The sequence below is a fragment of the Geotrypetes seraphini genome, chromosome 8, assembly GCF_902459505.1.
Source record: "Geotrypetes seraphini chromosome 8, aGeoSer1.1, whole genome shotgun sequence".
Taxonomy (NCBI): domain Eukaryota; kingdom Metazoa; phylum Chordata; class Amphibia; order Gymnophiona; family Dermophiidae; genus Geotrypetes; species Geotrypetes seraphini.
In genome coordinates, this window is record NC_047091.1 from 81,603,614 (window position 1) to 81,626,775 (window position 23,162).

At 48.0% G+C, this 23,162-nt stretch overlaps 1 protein-coding gene across 1 annotated transcript in view; it reads left to right on the forward strand.

The window, feature by feature from the left end:
- The window catches only part of HNRNPUL2 (heterogeneous nuclear ribonucleoprotein U like 2), a 72,850-nt gene that overhangs the window by 10,979 nt on the left and 38,709 nt on the right, over positions 1-23,162 (forward strand). The window contains exons 5-10 of the mRNA XM_033954593.1: positions 1,767-1,857; positions 1,940-2,052; positions 2,166-2,429; positions 20,232-20,354; positions 20,511-20,639; positions 20,755-20,923. Of these exons, the coding sequence (XP_033810484.1) occupies positions 1,767-1,857; positions 1,940-2,052; positions 2,166-2,429; positions 20,232-20,354; positions 20,511-20,639; positions 20,755-20,923 (889 nt within the window). The remainder of the gene's footprint in view (positions 1-1,766; positions 1,858-1,939; positions 2,053-2,165; positions 2,430-20,231; positions 20,355-20,510; positions 20,640-20,754; positions 20,924-23,162) is intronic.

Below are 23,162 nucleotides of genomic sequence, written 5' to 3' on the forward strand. Positions count from 1 at the left end.
GCAGCGTCAGCTCACTCTCTCCACTTCCCTTCAGTGCACGCACATAAAAGCAAGCAAGCAATTTTATATCATTCATTCATAGAAATTAAAGTCTAAATAATGCCAGTCACATAACAAAACATGATTTTACAAAAATAATTCCTTGCACAGTCAAGCCTACAAGGATTACTGGATGTCTTTCAGCAGCTCCCCTCCTTTCCTCCCCCTTACCTTACCATAGCGATTTTCTTTTTTTTTTGTCTTCCAGCTGCCCGAGCCAGTTTTCATCAAGTCGCATGTGGCTGCCGAAACTTCTCTGGTGCAACTTCCTGTTTCCGGTTGCGTCAGAGGAGAAGTTTCGGCAGCCACATGTGACTTGACGAAAGCCGGCTTGGGCAGCTGGAAGACAAAAACAGAAAATCGCCATTGTAAGGGGGAAGGAGGGAGATGTGGAGGGTGATGTCATTCTCTAGCAGAGCCACATTCAAGTGGCTAAAGAGCAGCATGCGGCTCGCAAGCCGTGGTTTGACGACCACTGCCTTAGGGCATTAACAGTTTTGAAATGCTTTATCATGAGCAGAATTGATAATATAGCAGGGAGTTCCCCATACTCCCTCTCTTTCTTCTTTTGTTTCCTGTTTCTCCTGTAGACCTACCTGGCTTGTGTACTGTCTGATCTTCAAGGGGAATGTCCCATGAGATGACCACAGAAGGAGGGGTTAGAGAATGACACGGGGAAAAATTCTGTCACCGTCCCGTCCCCGGACCACCATCCTCTGCACCACCCCGTCCCCGCTGGTCCTTTCACCGCCCCGTCCCTGTCTTTGCCGTCCCCTTCACTGCCCCGTGACCGTCCCTGCTGTCTCTTTCACCGCCCTGTCACCGTTTTCAGTGTCTTCTCCTCTCCATCCCCCCATACCCAGCACTGTTCTCGCGGTCCAGCAGCTCCCAGCCGTGCATTTCCCTCCCTCCTTCCTTGTCCCTTACCTTTTCTTCTTGAAACTGGCAATTTCTATAAAGCTACGAGCTATATTACAGCCGGAGCCTTGAAGTCGCGTCGGGTTGCCTGCTAGAAAAGTCTCCTCCGATGCAACCGGAAACAGGAAGTTGTGACAGAGGAGACTTTTTCTAGCAGGCAATGCGACGCGACTTCAAGGCTCCGGCTGTAATACAGCTCGTAGCCCTATAGAAATCGCCAGTTTCAAGAAGAAAAGGTAAGGGAAAAGGAGGGAGGGAGATGCATGGACGACCGGCGGGATAGAGTGGGCTGCCGGATCGAACCGCGTTCACCGCGTGTTCATTACTTGTTCACCGCCTCGTACTACCATTCACTGCTCCACGGAGCGGTGAATGGCCTTGTCCCCGAACTCATGGAGACCTTTTTTTTGGTCACTGTTTTGGCGGGTTGCCTGCGGCTAGCCGCGTGTAACAACCACCGTGTCAATCTCTAGGAGGGGTCATACTTTGGTTTGAGTTCCCTACTATTTATGGCTGGAAGGGATTGATAACCCTATCGTTCAGACTACAGAGGAGATTTACAAAAAAGAAGATTAGCAGAGGTAAGAAACCTAATCTTTCGTTGTTATTGTGTTGTCTTAGCTCTCAAGCTGGTCTCTTAAGAGTTTTTTTGAAGGGCAGGACCAGCAGTGACAGGGCTCTGTGTGCAAGCTCGTAGGTTCAGATGAGTGCTTTCCTGTCCTGGTGTGACATGACTTCTTTTCTGTAACCTTTTCTGTGATGATTCTGCATGTGAGCTATTTGTCTTAATTTCTCATTTTTATATGCAGGTGACTAAAAATCTCCCAGTAGAGGAAGGCAGTAGTGAGATTCCTCTCTTTCGTGTTGGATGGTCTGTTGATCACTCATTTACACAGCTAGGTAAAATATTTTAAGTCATGTGGTGGTGAAGATAAGAAGGTTGTAGGAAGTTATGCATGATAATTGTGCTGCTGTATTGCAGGGGAAGATAAATTCTCCTATGGTTTTGATGGGCGAGGGTTGAAGGCGACAGACAGCCATTTTGAGGAGTATGGCCAGGCGTTTGGCCTTAACGATGTTATTGGATGCTTTGCTGTAAGTGGTGCAGAAGAAATATCCAAGGGTGGGGAGGAAATTTTGTATGCATGTTATAACTTGGAAGCTGTCCTGGCATTATGGTTTTTCTCATGCACTACTCTTTCTCACAGAATTTGGAAGGTGAAGAGGTGATACTCTCCTTCTCCAAGAACGGGGAGGACCTGGGCGTGGCATTCCAGGTCAGTAAGGCTGATCTTGCTGACAGGGCACTGCTGCCTCATGTGTTGTGCAGGAACTGTGTCTTTGAGTTAAATTTTGGCCAGAAGGAGGCACCCTTCTTCCCATCTCCTGAGGATTTCACCTTCATCCACAGTGTCCCATTGGAGGATCTAGGGAGGACCCCACTTCCACCCAAGACTACAGAAGAATGTGAGGTATGTGGGAAAAGTTTGAGTCCTGCTCACACACAATAACTGGAAGGTGGTCAGCAGTGTACATTCTTGTACAGTTCCTCTGGAGTCTACACAGTAGGGTTGCCATTCTTTTTCAGCCTTAAACTGTAGGGAACTTAAAACCAAATTCTAGCCCCTCCTCTGGTGGTCATCTCCTGTTACCCTTGGAATTTCAGTTTCATTTCCTACAGCCCAGCTGTAGGGGCATATCTTTTCTGCTCGTGCTTTATTTTTCTGAGTTAATTTAATATTTGGCGCGGGTATTGCCCTGGTGCTGCAGATTCTCCCTGCGGGGACATCTACAGTGGGAGATTGTAGACTTTTCTATATATAAAGTTCTTTAGCACTCTCCAGACCGGTAAAGGTTAATTTGTACAAGTGGGTATATATCACAATCATGACCAGCAGGTGGAGACTGAAAACAAAACGATGGAATAGTACATAAGAGATACCTTCCCCTATTCCTTTCAGTCTTCTTTCAGTCTCCAGCAGGTGTTGAGTGAGGTGTACTCTTCTCCTTTGGTAGGGCTGTTGGAATTTGTTTAGGGGTTTTTAGTTCCTGTTTTTGGCTGGATTGAGCTTGGGTGGGCCCTGTTTGGGGGTCCGTCCGACCTCTGGGGTGTCAAACCTGGCAGGTCTCATGCGGGGTCCCCATTTCCTCCACCTCCCCACATTTTTTTAGAGGAGCCTCAGCAGTAAGCCTTGCCCCCTAAATCAAGCAAGGCAAATTGCTTTGAGAGCCTGTGGAATCTGTTCTGGAAAAAAAAAAAATCCTGAGGTAGTGCCGGTCTGAAGTAATTTCCCTTGTGCCTTCTAAGTCTGCGGTTGTGGGTTCTTTTACCTCAGAATCGTTGATTTTCGTCGTATTTTATTGTTTTTCAAAAAAAAAAAAAAAAATTTTTCCTTCCGTTCGACCGGGCAGGCCACTTTGCCGCAGTCCCGCGGCTTCGACCTAGCGGCAGAGCTTTTTCGGCCTATGTTCCGGCCTATCACCGGTTTTAAGAAGTGTCAAGTGCCAGCGCACGATTTCGCTGACGGACCCTCATCGACGCTGTCTGCAGTGTCTCTGGCCTCAACACCTTCCGAAATCGTGCTGGCCTTGCTCCACACTTACAACACGTGTGTTCAAGCGTCACTGTTTCCTGTGGGAGTCGCTGTTCACTATGGAGGCTTCGTCGGAGCTGACCTCATCGAAGAGCGCCAAGCCTTTGACTTCTGCCTCGATTCTTCCATCTTCCACCTCTGCGGCCCCAAGTCTCCTCAAGCCTGCTTCGTTTGTGCCGGCTTCGACTTCGCCGCCTGCTGCGGGGCCTTCCTCTGCCTCCTCAGGTCAGGTAGCTAAGCAGCCCATTCCCCCTGTGGTGCTCAAGGTGCCCAAGGCTTCTAAGTCCAAGCACCCGGGCGGCAGGGATCCCGATGTCCGTGCAGGAGGTCCCATCTCGGATGCGGATCCCTCCTTGTCGGCGTCGTTCCAGACCTTGCTGGAGAAGCAGTTCATCAAGCTCTTTACTACTATGGGGCCAAAGCTTCTTTCCCAAATCCAGCCTGGGTACGCGGTGGCCTCCCGCGAGGTCGAGCCGCTCCAGTGCCTCCTCGTCGTACACTCGCTGCAGGGAGCCGAGTCTCTGCGAGTGTCTGGTCTGGCATCGATGCATGCATCGCAAGGAGCAGAGTCTTTGCCCATGCCTCCCTTGGAACTGATTCCCTTGATGCAAGGAGCAGAGTCTTTGCGGATGCCCCTGTTGAAACCGATTCCCTCGATGCCGGGAGCCGAGTCTCTGCGAGGGCCTCCTCCAGACCCGATGCCAAGCCTCGAGGCTTGGCGAGTGCCTCGAGGTGTGTCTACTCAGCCTCCTCTGCTTCGATCCACCGCCTCCAGTCCCATTCATTCGCTGGAAGCCTCGTGGGTGCCTCGACGGTCGAGGCCGACTTCCAGGCACAAAACATTCACATCACCAACGCATCCCACCTTATGGTCTGACCATTACAAGTACACCTTCACAATTAACTGGGTGCAGAATAACAACAAACCCACGCCACACACAACAAGCTTCAAATCCAGAAAAAAAAAATCGAACCTACCACATTCTGGGACACAGTAAACCCAGAAATAGACCTAAACAATCCCAAAGGATTCATAAACAGCTGGCGCTCCACAAGCGAATCCGCTTTAAACAAACTAGCACCACTAAAAACAAAAAATAAAATATGCAGACCATCAGACAAATGGTTTGACGCCGAACTCCTACACCTAAAAAGACAATGCAGACAATTAGAAAGGACATGGAAAAAACAGAAACAAGACCACACCAAAACAGAATGGAGACATCAAATCAAACAATACCACATCAAACTGAAGGAAAAAAGAACAGACTACTCCAAACTCATTGGCACCGATAAACAGGAAACAAAAAAACTTTTCAACCTTGTCAGAAATCTCACTGATACCAAACCCCACCTCGCCACCCTAGGAAACCAAACTCCAACAGCCTCCCAACTAGCGGACCATTTCAAACACAAAATCATCACAATCAGATCCACATTCAACAACTCTCGAAACATCTTAGAAGAGATACTAACAAAACCCACAAAAGACGAAGCCACCTCAGCAGATAGGATCTGGACCAACTTCCCAACGACACAATAGTCAGACTTAGACCGGCTGTACAAAAAATACAGCAAATCTTCATGTGATTTGAACAATTGTCCTCCTTATCTACTAGCTACAGCGTCCACTAAATTCACAGCTGGTCTCACGCTATGGCTGCAAACCACCCTAAGGGAAGGTCAGTTCCCTCCAGAACTTGGCGAAATCATAATTACTCCCATACTAAAAGACCCCAAAGGCCCAATAGACAGCCCAACAAATTATAGACCAATCGCTTCTATACCTCTATACGTCAAACTCATAGAGGGTCTAGTAGCACAATATCTCGCCAATTACCTAGAAGACCACCACATCCTACACCCTACTCAATCCGGATTCAGAACCAATCACAGTACTGAAACACTTCTGATTTCCTTACTAGACATAGCCCGTCAGCACCTCAGCAAAGGAAATAAGTTACTAATCATCCAACTCGATCTTTCAGCAGCATTCGACTTAGTTGACCATTCCATACTACTCCAGATACTAGATGCCATAGGAATATCAGGTAATGTTCTCAACTGGTTCCAAGGATTCCTCAAAACAAGATCATACAGAGTCAAGTCAAATGATCTTCTATCCGACTCATGGTCAAACCCCTGCGGAGTTCCACAAGGATCCCCTCTATCGCCCATACTTTTCAACCTCTTCATAGCATCCCTAGGCACGGCCCTAGATGCCCTAAACATTACATCCTTCAGCTACGCGGATGATATAACCATCCTCCTCCCCTTCGACATCCAAGACCCCACCTCCAACGGACGCCTGAAAACAACATTGGAAACTGTAGAAAAATGGATGATGAACCTCATTTACCAAAAATATCCAAACTCCTAAATAAGCATCTCCCTTAGGTATCCATTTAACCTTCTCCTAAATAAGCATCTCCCTTAGGTATCCACTTAACTGATTCCTTCAAAGTTAGGTACCTTTCTTCAGTTGCCTATATTGTTTTCCCCACTGAACCTTGTAACTACTTGAACCCTGTCAAGTTATTCTATCGATAAATCCAGATATCTTATACTTGTATTTCTATACCACAACATGTAATTTACTTAAATCGTTGTAATGTAATTCTCTCGGTAATGTCCTGATCTCTTTTAATTGTAATCAGCTTAGAACCACAAGGCACAGGCGGAATAGAAATCACAAATGTAATGTAATGTAATGTTCGGGTCGTCGCTCGAGGCATTCATCGAGCCGTGACTAGCCTCGACGGAAGCAACCTTTCATCGAATATTTACCTCAGGAGTCTTCACCTCCTCCTATGCCGGAGCTTGAAGACACTTTGGGATCTTTTTCTCCCTGCCGATCCCCAGCCTCGTTGGACCCAGAGGCCTCATCGTCCTCGAGTTCTTCTCGAGGCCCGGCACTGGCTGACCAGCTGTCGTTTTCCTCTTTCCTGCGACAGATGGCTGTAGATTTGGGCATTACCCTGGATACGGGGTCCAAATTTTCTAAGGAATATTTGGAGACAATGCATCTCCCTCAACCGCCTGCGGAGTCCCTCCTGCTTCCTTTGCATAAGCTGCTGGATCAGACCTTTATGCGCTGCTTTGAGACTCCTTACTCCATCCCAGCTGTTCCGGGTAAATTGGATGCCAGGTACCGCACGGTTCACCACAAGGGATTCGATGGGGCTCAGCTCTCTCATCAGTCTCTGATGGTGGAATCTTCCCTGAAGCGGTCTCACCCTTCCCAGGTCTATGCCACCGATCCACCTGGCCGGGAGGGCAAGAGCATGGACAGATTTGGCAGGCGCATCTACCAGAACTCGATGATGGCCTCTCGAGTCCTCAATTACAGTTTTCATTTTGCCACCTACTTCGAGTTTTTCCTCTCCATTCTGCAAAAGTTTCTGCCATATTTGGACTCTCAAGCTCGCTTCGAGTACTCAGAGGTTCTGGCTTCGTTATCCCAACTGAGGCTCCAGATGATGCAGTTTTCTTATGACGCTTTTGAGCTCTTGGCGAGGGCTGCTGCTTGTTCGGTGGCCATGCGACGTCTGGCGTGGCTTCGAACCATCAATATGGACCTGAATCTTCAAGACAGGCTGGCTAACGTCCCATGTGCTGGACCCGACCTCTTCGATGAGTCCATCGAGGCGGCGACCAAGAAGCTGTCGGACCATGAGAAGTCTTTCCAGTCCATTCTCCATCCGAAGCCCAAGCCTGCTCCTCCTCATCCATCACGCCTGCCTATGATCTATCGGCGGCATTACCCACCGAAACAGGCACCTACCATCCGTCAGTCTGTTAAGAGACAGCACACGCCGAAGCAGCAGCAAAAACCTTCCACTTCTGCTGTGCCCAAGGCTCCTCAGCCTTTTTGATTCTCTTCTCGGGAGCATAACCAACACCGTTCTGCTATCCCCTGTCTTTCCAATTGGGGGTCGCCTCCATCATTTTTACCATCGATGGATGGCTATAACCACCAACCTCTGGGTCCTTACCATCATCAGGGAAGGCTATTCTCTTCAGTTCCATCGGGTCCCCCCGGACCATCCTCCAAGAGAGTATCCTTCCAACTTGATCCAGATCGCCCTTCTTCTTCAGGAAGCTCAGGCTTTGCTCCGGCTTCGGGCTGTCGAGCCGGTCCCTTTGGACCAACGAAACAAGGGTTTTTACTCCCGGTACTTTCTTGTTCCGAAGAAGACGGGCGATCTGCGTCCTATTTTGGATTTCAGGGTGCTCAACAAGTTTCTGGTCAAAGAGAAGTTTCGCATGTTGACTCTGGCTTCTCTCTATCCCCTCCTCGAGCAGAATTACTGGTTATGCTCTCTGGATCTCAAGGAGGCTTACACTCATATTCCCATCCATCCGGCCTCCCGTCAATACCTCAGATTTCGGGTGGGACATCTTCAGTACAGAGTGCTTCCTTTCGGCCTGGCTTCGTCTCCCAGAGTCTTCACCAAGTGCCTGGTTGTAGTGGCCGCAGCATTCAGGAACCACGGTCTACAGGTGTTTCCCTACCTCGACGACTGGCTCATCAAGGATTCCACGTCTCAGGGAGTCATCCAGGCGACCCAAAGGACGATCTGGTTCTTGCAGAATCTGGGGTTCGAGATTAACTTCCCAAAATATCATCTGCAACCTTCCCAGACTCTTCCTTTCATTGGAGCGGTTCTGGATACCATTCAACTCAGGGCATTCCTTCCTCCACAACGCCTGGATGCCCTTCTTTGTCTTTGTCACTCAGTGTCCTCTTGCCCGTCCATCTCGGCGAGACACATGATGGTTCTTCTGGGCCACATGGCCTCTACAGTACACGTGACTCCTTTTGCCAGACTTCACCTAAGAATTCCTCAGTGGACCCTGGCATCTCAATGGACGCAGGTGTCCGACCCTCTGACGCGCCACATTCAGGTCACTCCTGCTCTGACACAGTCTCTTCGTTAGTGGATGCTCTCTTTCAATCTCTCCAGAGGTTTGCTGTTTCACATGCCTCCCCATCAAAAGGTTCTCATGACCGACTCCTCGACCTATGCTTGGGGGGCTCATCTGGATGGTCTGCACACTCAGGGCTCTTGGACTAGTGCGGACTGCCTGTGTCACATCAATCTACTGGAACTCCGAGCGATTTTCAATGCTCTAAATGCTTTTTCAGCATCTCCTTCACGACATGATGGTTCTCATTTGCACGGACAACCAAGTCGCCATGTATTATGTCAACAAACAGGGAGGCACGGGATCTGCCTCCCTCTGTCAGGAAGCTCTGAAAGTTTGGGATTGGGCAATTCGCCACAACATCTTCCTCAAAGCTGTCTACATTCAGGGGGCGGACAATGCCTTGGCGGACAACTTGAGTCGTCTTCTGCAGCCTCACAAATGGACTCTCCATTCCACACCCCTTCATCACATCTTCTCCATGTGGGGAACACCTCAGATAGACCTCTTTGCGGCCCCCCACAACTTCAAATTGCCTCAGTTCTGCTCCAGGATCTACACTCCTCACTGCCTCGAGGCAGATGCTTTTCTTCTGGACTGGAGGAATCTCTTTCTGTATGCTTTTCCTCCGTTTCCTCTCATTCAAAAGACTCTGGTCAAGCTCAAGTCCGACCGGGCCACCATGATTCTGATTGCTCCTCGGTGGCCCAGACAACCCTGGTACTCCCTTCTACTTCAACTCAGCAGCAGGGAGCCCTTCCTTCTACCAGTGTTTCATCTCTGCTTACGCAGCATCAAGGATCTCTGCTTCATCCCAACCTGCAGTCGCTACACCTGACAGCTTGGTTCCTCTCAACGTAACAACCCTTCAGTTATCCCAAGCTGTTAGGGATGTTCTAGAAGCTTCACGGAAGCCTGCTACCAGACAATGCTATTCCCAGAAATGGACTAGATTTTCTTCATGGTGTTTTTCTCATCATAAGGAGCCTCAACATGCCTCCTTATCCTCTGTTTTGGCCCATCTTTTGCACTTATCTCATTCTGGCCTCAAGTCTACTTCAATCCGAGTCCATTTAAGTGCGATTGCTGCTTTCCATCAGCCTCTTCGAGGGAAACCTCTCTCTGCTCATCCTGTGGTTTCCAGATTCATGAAAGGACTTTTCCATGTCAATCCTCTCAAACCGCCTCCAGTGGTTTGGGACCTCAATGTTGTTCTTTCTCAGCTTATGAAGCCTCCATTTGAACCTCTTAACAAGGCTCCTCTGAAGTATCTCACTTGAAAGGTGGTGTTTCTCATTGGCCTCACTTCTGCTCGTCGAGTCAGTGAGCTTCATGCTTTGGTTGCGGATCCCACTTTTACAGTGTTTCATCATGACAAGGTAGTTCTTCGCACTCATCCCAAATTCCTCCCCAAAGTGGTGTCGGATTTTCATCTGAATCAATCCATTGTTCTTCCAGTGTTTTCCAAAGCCTCATTCTCACCCTGGAGAATCGGCTCTTCATACTCTGGACTGTAAGCATGCTTTGGCTTTCTACCTGGAATGCACCAAGACACAGAACTGCTCCTCAACTTTTCATCTGATTTGATCCGAACAAGTTGGGACGCCCTATCTCTAAGCGCACCATTTCCAACTGGATGGCGGCTTGTATCTCTTTCTGCTATGCCCAGGCTGTCTGCTATGCCCAGGCTGGATTACCCCTTCACAGTAAAGTCACAGCCCATAAGGTCAGAGCAATGGCAGCCTCTGTAGCCTTCCTCAGATCGACACCGATTGAGGAGATTTGTAAGGCTGCTACTTGGTCCTCGGTTCATACCTTCACTTCTCATTATTGTCTGGATACTTTCTCCAGACGGGATGGACAGTTTGGCCAAACAGTATTACAAAATTTATTCTCCTAAGTTGCCAACTCTCCCACCATCCCATTTGGGTTAGCTTGGAGGTCACCCACTAGTGAGAATACCTGCCTGCTTGTCCTGGGATAAAGCAATGTTACTTACCGTAACAGTTGTTATCCAGGGACAGCAGGCAGCTATTCTCAAGTCCCACCCACCTCCCCTGGTTTGGCTTCTCTGCTAGCTATCTGAACTGAGGAGACACGCCTGGTGCATCGGGCGGGAAGGCACTCGCGCATGCGCGGTGTGGGCGACTCAAAACTTCTAAAGTTTCTACAAGCAAGTATGCTTGTGAGACGTCCGCATCGGGCTCCATCGGATGACGTCACCCACTAGTGAGAATAGCTGCCTGCTGTCCCTGGATAACAACTGTTACGGTAAGTAACATTGCTTTCCCTCCTTGGCCATTAGTGGGCAGAGTTCTTCTCGGCATCATTTGCCATCCGGATCTCGTTCTGGTGGCTCCAGATTGTCCTCGACGTCCGTAGTACACAGATCTGGTGAGGCATCTGGTGGCGGTTCCTCTTCCTCTGTCTCTCTTGGACGACCTTCTGACGCAGGGTCCCATTCCCATGTTCGATCTGGGTCCCTTCTGTCTTATGGCTAGGTAAGAAGGGGTAGTCAGATAAAGTGATCTGAACTCTCTTGGAGTCCTGGAGGCTTTCTACCTCTCGGGCTTATGTGAGGATTTGGCGTCTATTTGAGGAGTGGTGTGATGCTCGTGGAGTGGTCTCTTTTCGCGCTTCCCTGCCTTACATCTTAGGGTTGTTGCAGGATGGCTTGGATAGGGGACTGGCTTGGTCTTCTCTCCGGGTTCAGCTTGCGGCCTTGTCAGCGTTTCGTGGGTTGTTGAAAGGTCAGCGTTTGACTGCCATTCCTGATGTGATTTGCTTCTTGCAGGCGGCCAAATTGTTCAAGCCTCCCATATGACCCTCTGTTCCTCTTGGGATCTGAATCTGGTTCTTTCAGTGCTACTGTGCCCTCCTTTTGAACCGTTGGGTGACTGCTCATTGAAGAACCTTACTCTTAAAGCGGTCTTCTTGGTGACCATTATTTCTGCTAGACGTGTTTCTGAGCTGCAGGCTTTCTCTTGTAGGGCTCCTTTCTTGGAGTTGTCTAGGGAGCGGGTTGTCGTGAGGCCTGTTTCTTCCTTTCTGCCAAAGGTAGTTTCTCCTTTTCATGTCAATCAGGCAATGGTCCTCCCGGTGTTGGGTAGTCGGGAGGATCTTCTGAGCAGAAGCAGTTGTGCAAGTTAGATGTCGGATGGGTTCTTCGCTCATGTGTTGAGGACCCAGGAGATCAGGAAATCGGATCATCTCTTTGTCCTAGCGGGCCCTCGTAAGGGGGATGGCGCTTCTAAGGGTGCTATTGCGAGCTGGATCAAGGAGACTATTGCTTCCTCTTATCTTCTGAGGAAGAAGCCTGTTCCAGAATTTCTCAAGGCTCATTCCACTGAGTCTTCGCTAGTGCCTCCAGTGGACATTTGTAAGGCTGCGATTTGGTCTTCCTTGCATTCATTTGTTCAACACTACCAGATAGATGTTCAGGCGGGTCTGGACGCAGTGTTCGGTGAGCGAGTTCTGGTGTCAGCCCTTCAGGAGTCCCACCCGTGATGGAGACTGCTTTGGTATGTCCCGCTTGTAAGATTAACCTCTACTGGTCTGGAGAGTGCTAAAGGAGAAATTAGGTTCTTGCCTGCTAATTTGCTTTCTTTTAGCTTCTCCAGACCGGTAGAGGTCCCCACCCTGTCTATTTTCATGTTGTTGTGGCTGCTGCACAGGCAGTTTTTGTTTTTTGCTGCAGGTTTTGGTATTTTTCTAGGGCCTTGGAGAATTGAAGAACAGCGGCTGTGGCTCGGCTGGCTTAGCTGGCGAGCTGTGGGGACATTTTCTGTCTGGGATCTCTCCTCTGCATTTTCCCACAGCATTTGGGTTTATTAGTTATAACTCCTGTTCGGAGTATTGTTTGTTTCTGTTTCCAGTTCTTAGTTCTGCTTGGCTATTCGGCAGACTGATAGGAATAGGGGAAGGTACGTCTTATGTACTATTCCAGTTTTGTTTTCAGTCTCCACCTGCTGGTCATGATGAGATATATACCCGCTTGTAAGATTAACTTCTATCAGTCTGGAGAAACTAAAAAAAAAAAAAAAAAAAGTAAATTAGTAGGTAAGAACCTAATTTCTCCTTTTGTCAGCTTCCTGAGGTAATGAGCTCCTTGTATGCTTGTTTAAGCTTGCCTGCCATACTTTTCTATGTCTTCACAGAGCCCTGTGAGTACTTGTATGAATGCTGGTTTGGTGATTTTTGCGGGTCTTTAAAAGGGCTTTTTGGGTGGGTTCCCCAACATACCTCTAAAAACACAAAATCGCCGTTTCCCTGGGTTCCCTCTGTTTTTCCGGGTATGTTTTAGGACAAAATCGGTACCTGCGGTGGCCATCTTGGATTTTCTTTAAACTTTTCAAAAGTTTAATTTTTGTACTTGGGTGCTTCGTTTTTTCTCGAAACTTCACAGATGGCCTTCTCAGGACATGATTGTATGGATTCATGCCTCATTTTTCAGCGGATGGCTGTCAGTTCGCAGCCGGTTTCCATGCACACCCTGGCCTGTGAGGTGGGAAAGGGGGGTGCATGGTTTTAGTGCCTTTCACCTCCGGGGGGTTCCTCTTTTGGCTTTCTGCTATCAGCGCCGTGAAATTCGCGCCTGGTGACCCTTAAACGGGTACGGACGGCACTCCAGGGCAAGTCCCTTAAATCATCTTAGTATTCTAGATTAGATGCATGCAGAACGGTTCTGGCCACCAGAAAATGTTTTTTTCCAGGAATTTAATAAGATGTATTAGGTGTTTCTGGTTTTTAAAAAGGCCATGCCTGTTTCCTCCATTCAGAATCCAGCGCAACAAATGGGATTTGCCCAATCCCTGGATTCCAGCACGTCTCTGTACTCTCTCTGGGACCCTGGAGAGCAGGCGGACGCCATCACTTCTGCTTCGGTCTCTATGCCCCTGCTGTCGCATGTATCCTCGACAGCGTTAGCTGATGTGGTTAATCTCGCGAATCTGCGTGATCCTGATGAGTGGAGCCCATGATCTTGGGGATAACCCAACCGTGAATCTAGCCGCATGACAGATATTATTGCTGAGTCCTTAAAGTGTTGAACCTGAATTCAGATCAACCCGACCAGGCGGAATGTTCCCTGATGAGTGACCAATGTCTGATGTACGCCTTATTTCCGGATAATCTGGATTTGGCTAGGATCCTTTCTGAAGTCTAGGAGTCCCCAGAGGGGTCCCCTCAAATGCACTAGGGCCATGGAGAGGTTATACCCCATGGCCTCAGAGTTTTCCAAACATCTGGCTCCACCAAAAGTGGATTTGGCTGTGGCGCAAGTCACTAAGTGCATTTCCTTGCCCTCTGGAGGTGGGGTAGTCCTGAGAGATGTTCAGGACAGGCAAGTGGAATTCATCCTAAAGTGCCTTTTTTGATTCCGCAGCAGCAGGGGTTAGGGCCACAGCAGCCACATTTTGTTGCCCTTGCTTATCACTCCAAGCTCCGCCATGATCCTGAGGATGTAGACCTCCGGAACCTAGATTTTCTGGTCTCCAGGGTGGATTTTTTGGCAGCTGCGCTATGATATGATGAAGTTTCAAGTTTATTAAAAATTTGTTATCCCGCTGTACCGGGCCATGGTGCGCCCTCACCTGGAGTAGTGCATCCAGCACTGGTTGCCGTACATGAAGAAGGACACAGTACTACTTGAAAAGGTCTAGAGAAGAGCGATTAAAATGGTTAAGGGGCTGGAGGAGTTGCCGTACATTGAGAGATTGAAGAAACTGGACCTCTTTTCCCTTGAAAAGAGGAGACTGAGAGGGGACATGATCGAAACATTCAAAATACTGAAGGGAATAGACTTAGTAGATAGACAGATTGTTCATCCTGGCCAAGGTAGGGAGAACGAGAGGGCACTCTCTAAAGTTGAAAGGATTCCATGCAAACGTAAGGAAGTTCTTCTTTACCCAGAGAGTTGTAGAAAATTGGAATGCTCTTCTGGAGTCAGTTATAGGGGAAAACACCCTTCAGGGATTTAAGACAAAGTTGGACAAGTTCCTGCTAAACTGGAACATACGCAGGTGAGGCTGGACTCATTTAGAGCACTGGTGTTTGACCTGGGGGCCGCCGCGGGAGCGGACTGCTGGGCACGATGGACCAATAGTCTGACCCAGCAGCGGCAATTCTTGTGTTCTTATGTTTTCTGTACTCAAAGCGACTTTACATAATAAAAATTGTAGGGGGCAGGGAACAAATAAACATCAGATACAGTACATCATGGGAACATCGAGAGACTAACTTTCAAGACTAACATGACTAATCCAAACTAAGGTTTGCTAAGCTAGGTGTTTACTCCGTGTCAGCCAGAAGAATGCTTTGGATTCGTCAGTGGTCTGGGGATTTTTCTTCCAAGGCCACCCTGAGACAATTGCACTTTAAGGGCCTGCTTTTGTTTGGCCTTGGTCTGATTTTCCTAATGGCCAGTGTACAGGACTGTAAACCATCGGTCTTCCAGGGCTCTAAGCTTTGCTCTGCAAGGGGCTCTGGATGGCCGAATTTTCGTCCTACAGGCATCCCCACCAATACGCAGGGGCCCCGGCTTTGGGCACAAGATTCGGAGTCTCCTCCTGACCTCGCTTTGGGGGCCCGGCCCGCTGTCAAACCTCCAGCAAGCGTCCGCCTGTACCAGCTAAAAAACAGTTCTGATGCCAGGCCTCTGGCACCTCTCCCTCTGGTCGGGGGACGTCTTTCGGCCTTCCTGATGGAGTGGTAGAGGGTGACTTCGGACCAGTGGGTCCTAGAATTGCTCAAAGACAGCTTCAGATTGGAGTTTTGCAGACCTCTGTTGGATTTCTTTCTTGCTTCGCCCACTGGGCATCCAGAAAGCTCTGTGCAGGCGGACCATGGTTCGCAGGCTGCTAGCTTTGGCAGCTATAGAACCCATCCCAGAAGACGATTTAGTCCCAGGGAGATACTCAATATATTTCTTTGTTCCAAAGAAAAGGCTCAGAAGATTGGAGACCAATTCTGAATCTAAAAGCAGTGAATGCTTTCCTGCGAGTTCCACACTTCAGGATGGAGACGGTGCGCTCCGTGCTAGCGGCAGTGGCGCCAGGGTAATTCTTGGCTTCCCTGGATCTCATAGAAGATTTCCTCCATATCCCCAAAATTCAGGTGCACAGGAGGTTTCTGCAATTCCACGTGCTGGGATGGCACTTCCAATGGGCGGCTCTGCCGTTTGGGCTGGCCTTTGTGCCCAGTACATTCACCAGGTTCATGGTGGTAGTAGCTGCACACCTTCGCTTGCAGGGTGTCCTGGTCCACCCGTATCTGGATGATCAGAGTCCTCTCCCTACTGGAGGGGTGCAGAGCTGGTACAACAAATGGTTTGTCTGCTGGAGCTTCTTGGCTGGGTGATCTACCTGAAGGGGAGTCTCCTCAAGACGATGTAAGACGTGGAGTACCTGGGAGTCAGGTTTCGCACGGCCAGGAACCGGGTGTTCCTTTCGGACCCCAGGAAGCTCAAGTTATGGAGTTCCATGCAGGTCCTGGGACTTATGGTGGCGAACATAGATGTGATTCCGTGGGCCAGAGCGTGGCTCCAGCCTCTTCAGCAGTCTCTTTTGACTCAGTGGAATCCCCAGTGGGATTCGCTGTGTATGCCGCTTCCTTGGACGGCAGCAGCCCGCAGCAGCATGCTGTAGTGGTTGAATCCGGTGACTCTGGACAGAGGGTTTCCTCTGAGAGTCTTGGATTAGGTGACTTTGACAACGGATGCAAGTCTGTCTGGCTGGAGCGCTGTTTACGGATCTGTCCTGGCACAAGGCCGGTCGTCTGCTTTGGAGAGAAGATGGTCAATCAATCGTCTGGAGTTGCGAGCGATCTGGCTGGCCCTATTGCGATTTCAGAAGTGTCTCCGTTGGCAAGCTGTTCGAGTGTTCTCGGACAATGCGCTGGCGGTAGTGTTTGTCAACCTCCAGGGAGGCACAAAGTCCCCTACTGAGCCTGGAAGCTCAGATGCTCTTTTCCTGGGTGGAAGAACACCTGGTGGCTATGTCCGCCGCCCACGTGGCGAGCGTCGACAACGTTCAGGCAGACTTTCTAAGTCAGCAGACTGGATCCGTGGGAATGGTCCCTATCCAGGCTAGCGTTCGATTACATAGTCCGGTAGTAGGGCTGTCCTTCCTTCGATCTGATGGCATCATCCAGGAACGGGAAGGCAGACAAATTTTCTGCCGCCGCTGCCAGATCAGCAGCGAAGGGTTGGGTGCCCTGGTGCAGCCTTGGCCCCAGGGAGAGCTCCTCTATGTCTTTTCTCCGTGGCCCATGATAAGGCACGTTGTGCACCGAGTGGCCTCTTTATGTGGGTCAGGTGATCCTGGTGGCCCAGAAGGCCGTGGTACGCAGACCTGATGCGATTGAGCATAGAGAGGGGTCTGCGACTTCCTTGCCATTCACAATTGCTCAAGCAGAGCCCCATTGCACTCCAAGATCTAAACCGCTTTGGTCTTACGGCTTGGTTCTTGAGCTCATGGCCTTGACGGCTGTTCGTCTGCGATCCTCGCTACGCTCCTACAGAGCGTACATTGTGTCAGCTTATGTGAAAGCCTGGAAGTGCTTTCAGGCTTGGTGAGAAAGGGTTCAAGTGGATCCCTCAGCTCCTTCTGTAGCACAGGTCCTGCACTTCCTGCAAGCTGGAATCAGGAAGGGACTTGCGGTGTCTTCGCTCCGTGTTCATATTGTGGGACTCTCTTGCTTGGGGCCCACTATTCTCAGGGATTCACTGGCGTCTCAACCGGACGTTGCCCGCTTCTTGAGAGGGACGGGGAGGCTGCGGCCTCCTATGCGGTTGCCTTGTCCAATGTGAAATTTGAACCTGGTTCTTCACTGGCTGGCGCGTCCACCCTATGAGCTGCTGTATCAGATCTCTCTGAAGGAGCTCACCATCAAGACTGTTTTCCTTGTGGTGGTCACTTCTGTGCGTGGAGTTTTGGAGCCTCAAGCTCTTTCGTGCAGAGATCCTTTCTTCGCATCATGGATTCTGCGGTCATTTTGAGGACAGTATCTTCTTTTCTTCCGAAAGTGGTCTCAGCATTCCATATTAATCAGGAAGTTAAGCTGCCCGCTTTTGTTCCATCGGGCTCCAAGTCCAAGGACCGTGTTTTGCGGTCTCTGGATGTGCGGCGTCTCCTGAGATACCTGGAGGCCATGAATGACTTCCGTCTTTCAGACCATCTGTTTTTGCTGGTGGGTCCTGCCTGGCAGGGCAGGCCTGCTTCTAAGGCTACCATCTCTTAATGGATTCATACTGCAATTGCCGCTGGCTATGTGTCAGCGGGGAAGAAGCCTCCCCTTGAGGGGGATGTAAGGATTGTTAGTCAGGTCCCCCACAAGGTGAGGTTGGTGGGGGTTACGTGAGAGGCGCCCTTACACACACCAGGTCCCAGGTTCAGTTCCATCACAGAAGATTCATCAGGAGTAGAATCCAATAAGAAACACAGCCAGAGGTGATTGCATAAAGAATATATTATAGAAATAGGCTTACAGAAAAGTAGTATTCATAGGCATTACAATTAAGGAGAGAGCAAAGCAGTTTCCCTGCCTTACAGAGTTCAGAGGAAAAGAGAGACATAGAGTCTGAAGTTCCTGGGAGATCGAGAGAGAGAGAAAGGGGAATGGGGTGATGGTCTAAGTTTCAGGTTCCATAGATAAAGAGAAGGATAGACAGAGAAAGAGAGATCCATGTGTGTTGCAGAGAGGAGGCTTTTATAGCTTGGAAGCTTATTCTAAATATAGAATCTATTGAGCTTCAATAGAAGTTAAATCTCCCCCTCCTTAGTAAACTTGTGCTAGACAGACGAATAATGGGCTGAAGTCATATATGTATTTCCAGTATGTCTCTGACAATAGTTTCTGATTAACTTTAGTTATCTGTGCACTTGGACCCATTGTCCTAAACACCCTCTTAATCAGACATTAACACCTTTTAGCTAATCATGATTTAATCAGAGCTACTTGAAACCATCTCCCTGCCCTCAGGGTCTATCTGCATTCACATGCCAGAGTCAGATTGATATAATTTCCCATAGGCCTTTGCTGACATTAGTTATACCAACTGAAAATGCTGATTGCTAGCAATAGCTATGCTGACGGGGGAAGGCTCACTTTACCAGAGGAATGGCTTCCTCTTGGGCAGAATCCACAGCCGTTTCTCCTGAGGAGATTTGCAGGGCCACTCTACATACCGTGTTTCCCCGAAAATAAAGTCCTAGTATGATTTTCAGGGTAGGTCTTAATATAAGCCCTAGTTGCCGGCAGCTGAGCTTCCCGCCATGCCCCTGCTTCTGAACCTCCGCTGATACTGCCATATCTCCCTCCCATTAGAACGCTGCCAACCGCGAGACCGATATACCTTGCAAACGGCGGTGTCGGCAAAAATCTAATCAGGCTGTTTTGCGGCCTTCTCTTCTCCTTTCCGGGTGTTCCTGTGCTGTGTTGCTGATGACATCATCAGTGATGTGGCAGAGGAATGCCCGAGAGGGAGAAAAGAAGGCCGCGAAGCAGCCTGATTAGATTTTTGCCGACGCTGCTGTTTTCAAGGTATATCAGTCTCGTGGTGGGCAGCATTCTAATGGGAGAGAGAGATGGAAGTGTCAGCGGGGGTTCGGCTATGCTAAGGAGGGGTTAGAAATATGCTGCATGGGGGATATGGGAGGAAGGGAAGGATTGAAGCTGTGCAAGGGTTCTGCACAAGGGATGGGAGGGAGGGAAGACATAAGGGGATGGGTGAGAGGGGAGGAAAGATGCTGCACATGGAGAGGAGAGAAAGAGGAAGAATTGGGGTGGAGGAGAGGAAGGAAGAGATAAGTGTATATGAAAAAAAGAAGACCTACCCCCAAAAAAAGACCTAGTGCGTTTTTTGGGCCCAAAATTAATATGACAGTGTCTTATTTTCGGAGAAACACAGTACCTTTACAAAGTTTTACCGACTTGATGTGATGGCAAAGCAAGATGCAGCTTTTGGGGGTTCAGTCCTGGTGGTGGGCTCATTGGGCCCCCCCTGATCTGCTGGGACTGCTTTGATATGTCCCTACTGTGTAGATTCCAGAGGAATTGTACAAGAACGAAAGATTAGGTTTCTTACCTCTGCTAATCTTTTTTGTAAATATCCTCTGGAGTCTACATACCCGCCCAGTTTTGTCTGTCCGATTCGCAGGTTGCCTGACCAGTAACTGGTAAGCCGGATTTCTGTCTTTGACCAGCCTTACTAAGAATTCCATTCTTGTTCTCTTATGTAAAGTTTTTGGGATTCCCGGGTGGTTGTTCCCTTCTGACCCTCAGGCTGTGTCACCTTTATCCAAATTTATACTGTTTGAAATTTGTTTCCTGTTTCAATTTGATGTTTCTGCAAAGTTTGGCCTTGGGCCTCTAATTGTTATTAGCATTGTTTATCATGAGCAGAATTGATATGTTGCGGGGAGTTCCTGCACCCTCTTTCGCTTATCTTTTGTTTCCTGTTTTTTTAAAAACCTGGCTTGTGTACAACCTGAAATTCCAGGGGTGAGTAACAGGGGATGACCATTATAGGAGGGGCTAGAATTTGGTTTTAAGTTCCCTACAGTTTAAGGCTGAAAGAGAGTGACAACCCTATGTGTAGACTCCTGAGGATATTTACAAGAAAGAAGATTAGCAGAGGTAAGAAACCTAATCTTTCGGTGTAATCTCATTGCTCCATTAATGCCTTTCTGGATTCCTTCCACATGTGCTAAGGATCAGATCATTCTTTATTCCTCCTTTTCTTCTTTCATGTAGGTGATATTAATGGTTGGACTTCCGGGTTCTGGAAAGAGTCATTGGGCTCAGAAGCACAACCTGGAGAATCCAGAAAAAAGATACAATGTTCTGGGGACCGATACTATAATGGAGAAAATGCAGGTAAATGTTTCTTCTTTTCCAATCATCTGGAGGTTGTGAGGTGCAGGGACTTTACCAGCTTGGATGTTTGAGCTTATTAAGAATGGCTAAGACCTCTTTGATTTGTGACAATTCTGCACAGAGTTGGCAGTGATTGCTTTTCTTTCTTGCCACCAGACAAAAGGGCTAGAGACAGAGGAGATGGAACCTCAGCGTCGAGATGTATTAACACAGGAAGCCACCCGTTGTCTTATAAGGCTTGTTCCTGTTGCTTCAAGGACAAAGAGGAACTTCATTCTAGATCAGGTACTGTTGTCCATCACTGCTTCTTGTTAACAATTCATATAATGCTCAGCAGAGAGGACCTGGATCACAGATCACCGCCTGTATATATCATACCCCAGACTCTGTTTCCTCACAGTGTACCGTCTATAATTCTGCCCAACGCCGGAAGCTGCATCCTTTCAAGGGATACTCTCGCAAGGCTGTTGTGTTGGTCCCCAATGAGGAAGAATGGAAAAGAAGGCTCGAAATGAGGAAAGAAGCTGAGGGGGAGGATGTGCCAGAGTCGGTTATGCTAGAAATGAAAGGTATGTATGTGGCTAGACCTTCACTGACTCCACTACTGGTGGTGACATTAATTGTTTTCTTAAATCTGGTAATAATTTTCTTTACTATAGGACAGAGATCAACTTAAATCTCATCTCTTCAAACCTTTTTGGCTTGCTAGTTTGCAAGTAAATATTTTGTGGGTTGTTGTTTTTTTTTTTGTTTAACCCAGACTTCAAGTGTGATTATGTTGGCAGTAGGGATGGGAGAGTGCTCCTGCTAGTTTCATGGAAGCCTGAAGCATAGTGTTATCCAGTTCTGTGGCCATCATTGCACTAAACTGCCTCTGCATGTACTTAAGCTGCTTGAATGGGCTGCAAATTGTTGAGGAGGGGTATAGTGCAGCATTTTGACCTAGTTTCTCAGATGTGCTGTGGGTTTGGGCATACATGTGAAAGAGATGCCATCTTCACCATTTGCTTGACTTACCAATGAGATGGCAGAGTTTAAGAACATCTTTATGTTTAAGAGCATATAAATGTCAAAAGTCTAATAAATGTGTCTGTATTGGCCACCTTTCTTCACAGAGAAGGGTCAAAGGGCTGCAGTGTTCTCAGCAAGTACCTAGAGATTTGAAAATTAGGTTTGATTAGCAAGATCTATAGAGTGGCCTTAATGAATTGGCTTACTTTATCTTTACAATATTTTTTTCTAAGGCTGTTTCCCAGGTCAACCTCTATTGCAGGAATTTGCTGACTGCAGCTAAGGACTGTAGTTACCTTGGCAAGAAGATGAATATCCATAAGGCAGCATACAGTTATGAAATGCTGAAGGTAAGAAAGGCCACTGCTCTGCTCCCCAGGGATGGACTTGGTTACTGGGTTTTTGAAGCACTCTGATTATAGGCTCTTTTTTTTTTTTTTCCCTTTTAAGGACTTACGAACTAGCTCTTGGATACTGTCCTTGAAATAATTCAAGATACTGGCCATACAGCTGCAGGTGGTGATTTTGTTTTCCCCCCCCATACTTGAGTTAATAATTGACTATTGGCTCAAGGAAAGGGGGGAGGTACCAGCTAGGAAAAGAAGCCTTCTGTGAAATTGTTGCTACTTCTGAGCACAACCACAAAGATACCAGCAGACTCTATATTGTGATTTTAATTTGCCTCTGTGGTGGTTAAGATGGGACATCTGGGTTAAGTGGTGATCAGAGCCATAATGTTAGTACTGATTTGGAAAAAGTACAAGGGATTTATTTGAACAACAGTATTATGATATTCGGAAAAGTCAGGATGATTGCAACCAGTACTTGATGACATATCCATTCAGTTTTTTGACAGGACAAGGCATTTAAAAATGGAGGGTCATACTGCTATCCTGTAAGAGATCAGGGCAAGAGGTTCTTCTCTGCTGGAACCTTCTAGATGCAGATCATATTGTAATTAAGGATAATCATAAGTTGATCCAGAGCTCATTTTTTTTCAGACAGATTTTTATGGAAGTCTTTCACTATGTATTTTGGGGTCCAGAGAACATTTGTTCACCAGAGCATCTGTGCAAGCAGGATAGTCTCAGAAGAAGACTTCTAGACCAGATAAATGAGTTGATCCCAGTCTCTGCCAGCAGTTGGAAATAGACTTCGGTGACATCAAAGTACTAAAACAGTCATGCATAGTAGTGCTTGTTTTTATCTAACAGAAGTAGCATCATGTAAGCAATTAGAGATTGAGCTTCTTAAGGCAGGCAGAGGTCATGACTGGATAACACCTATGCAGTGTTGGTTTGACAGAAATCATGAAATGCCACCTGTGAATCTGCAGCCAAGTCAAAATTTGTAAGCATCTCTAACAATGACTAATTTTATTTCTTGTGAAAAATTGTCTGGACTGTAGTCATCCATATCTTGAGAGATGTGGGTGATTTTCAGTATCCCCTCCCCCACCCCTTTATATGGATGGTAAAGGGCATGACCAAAGCACACAAGTTTGTGCCTGCAGTTTATATTAGCGAGTAGGAAAGCAGAGTTAACAGAGCTAATTATACTAAGCAAAAAAAAAATCACATATTCTTTAGCGTCCCTCCAGACCACCACAGATGGATGGGTTTACGCTCCTCTGCTAGCAGGTGGAGACTGAGAACAAACTGAACTGCACCAGTAGTACAAGTAGGCTGTGCAATCCCCTTGAGATCAGTGTGTTCTCAGTCTCTAGCAGGTGGAAAGTGGTAAGCCTGTCCTGTTTAGGCCCTTAGTTAGGAGTTAGTTGAAATCTCTGTTGGAGGC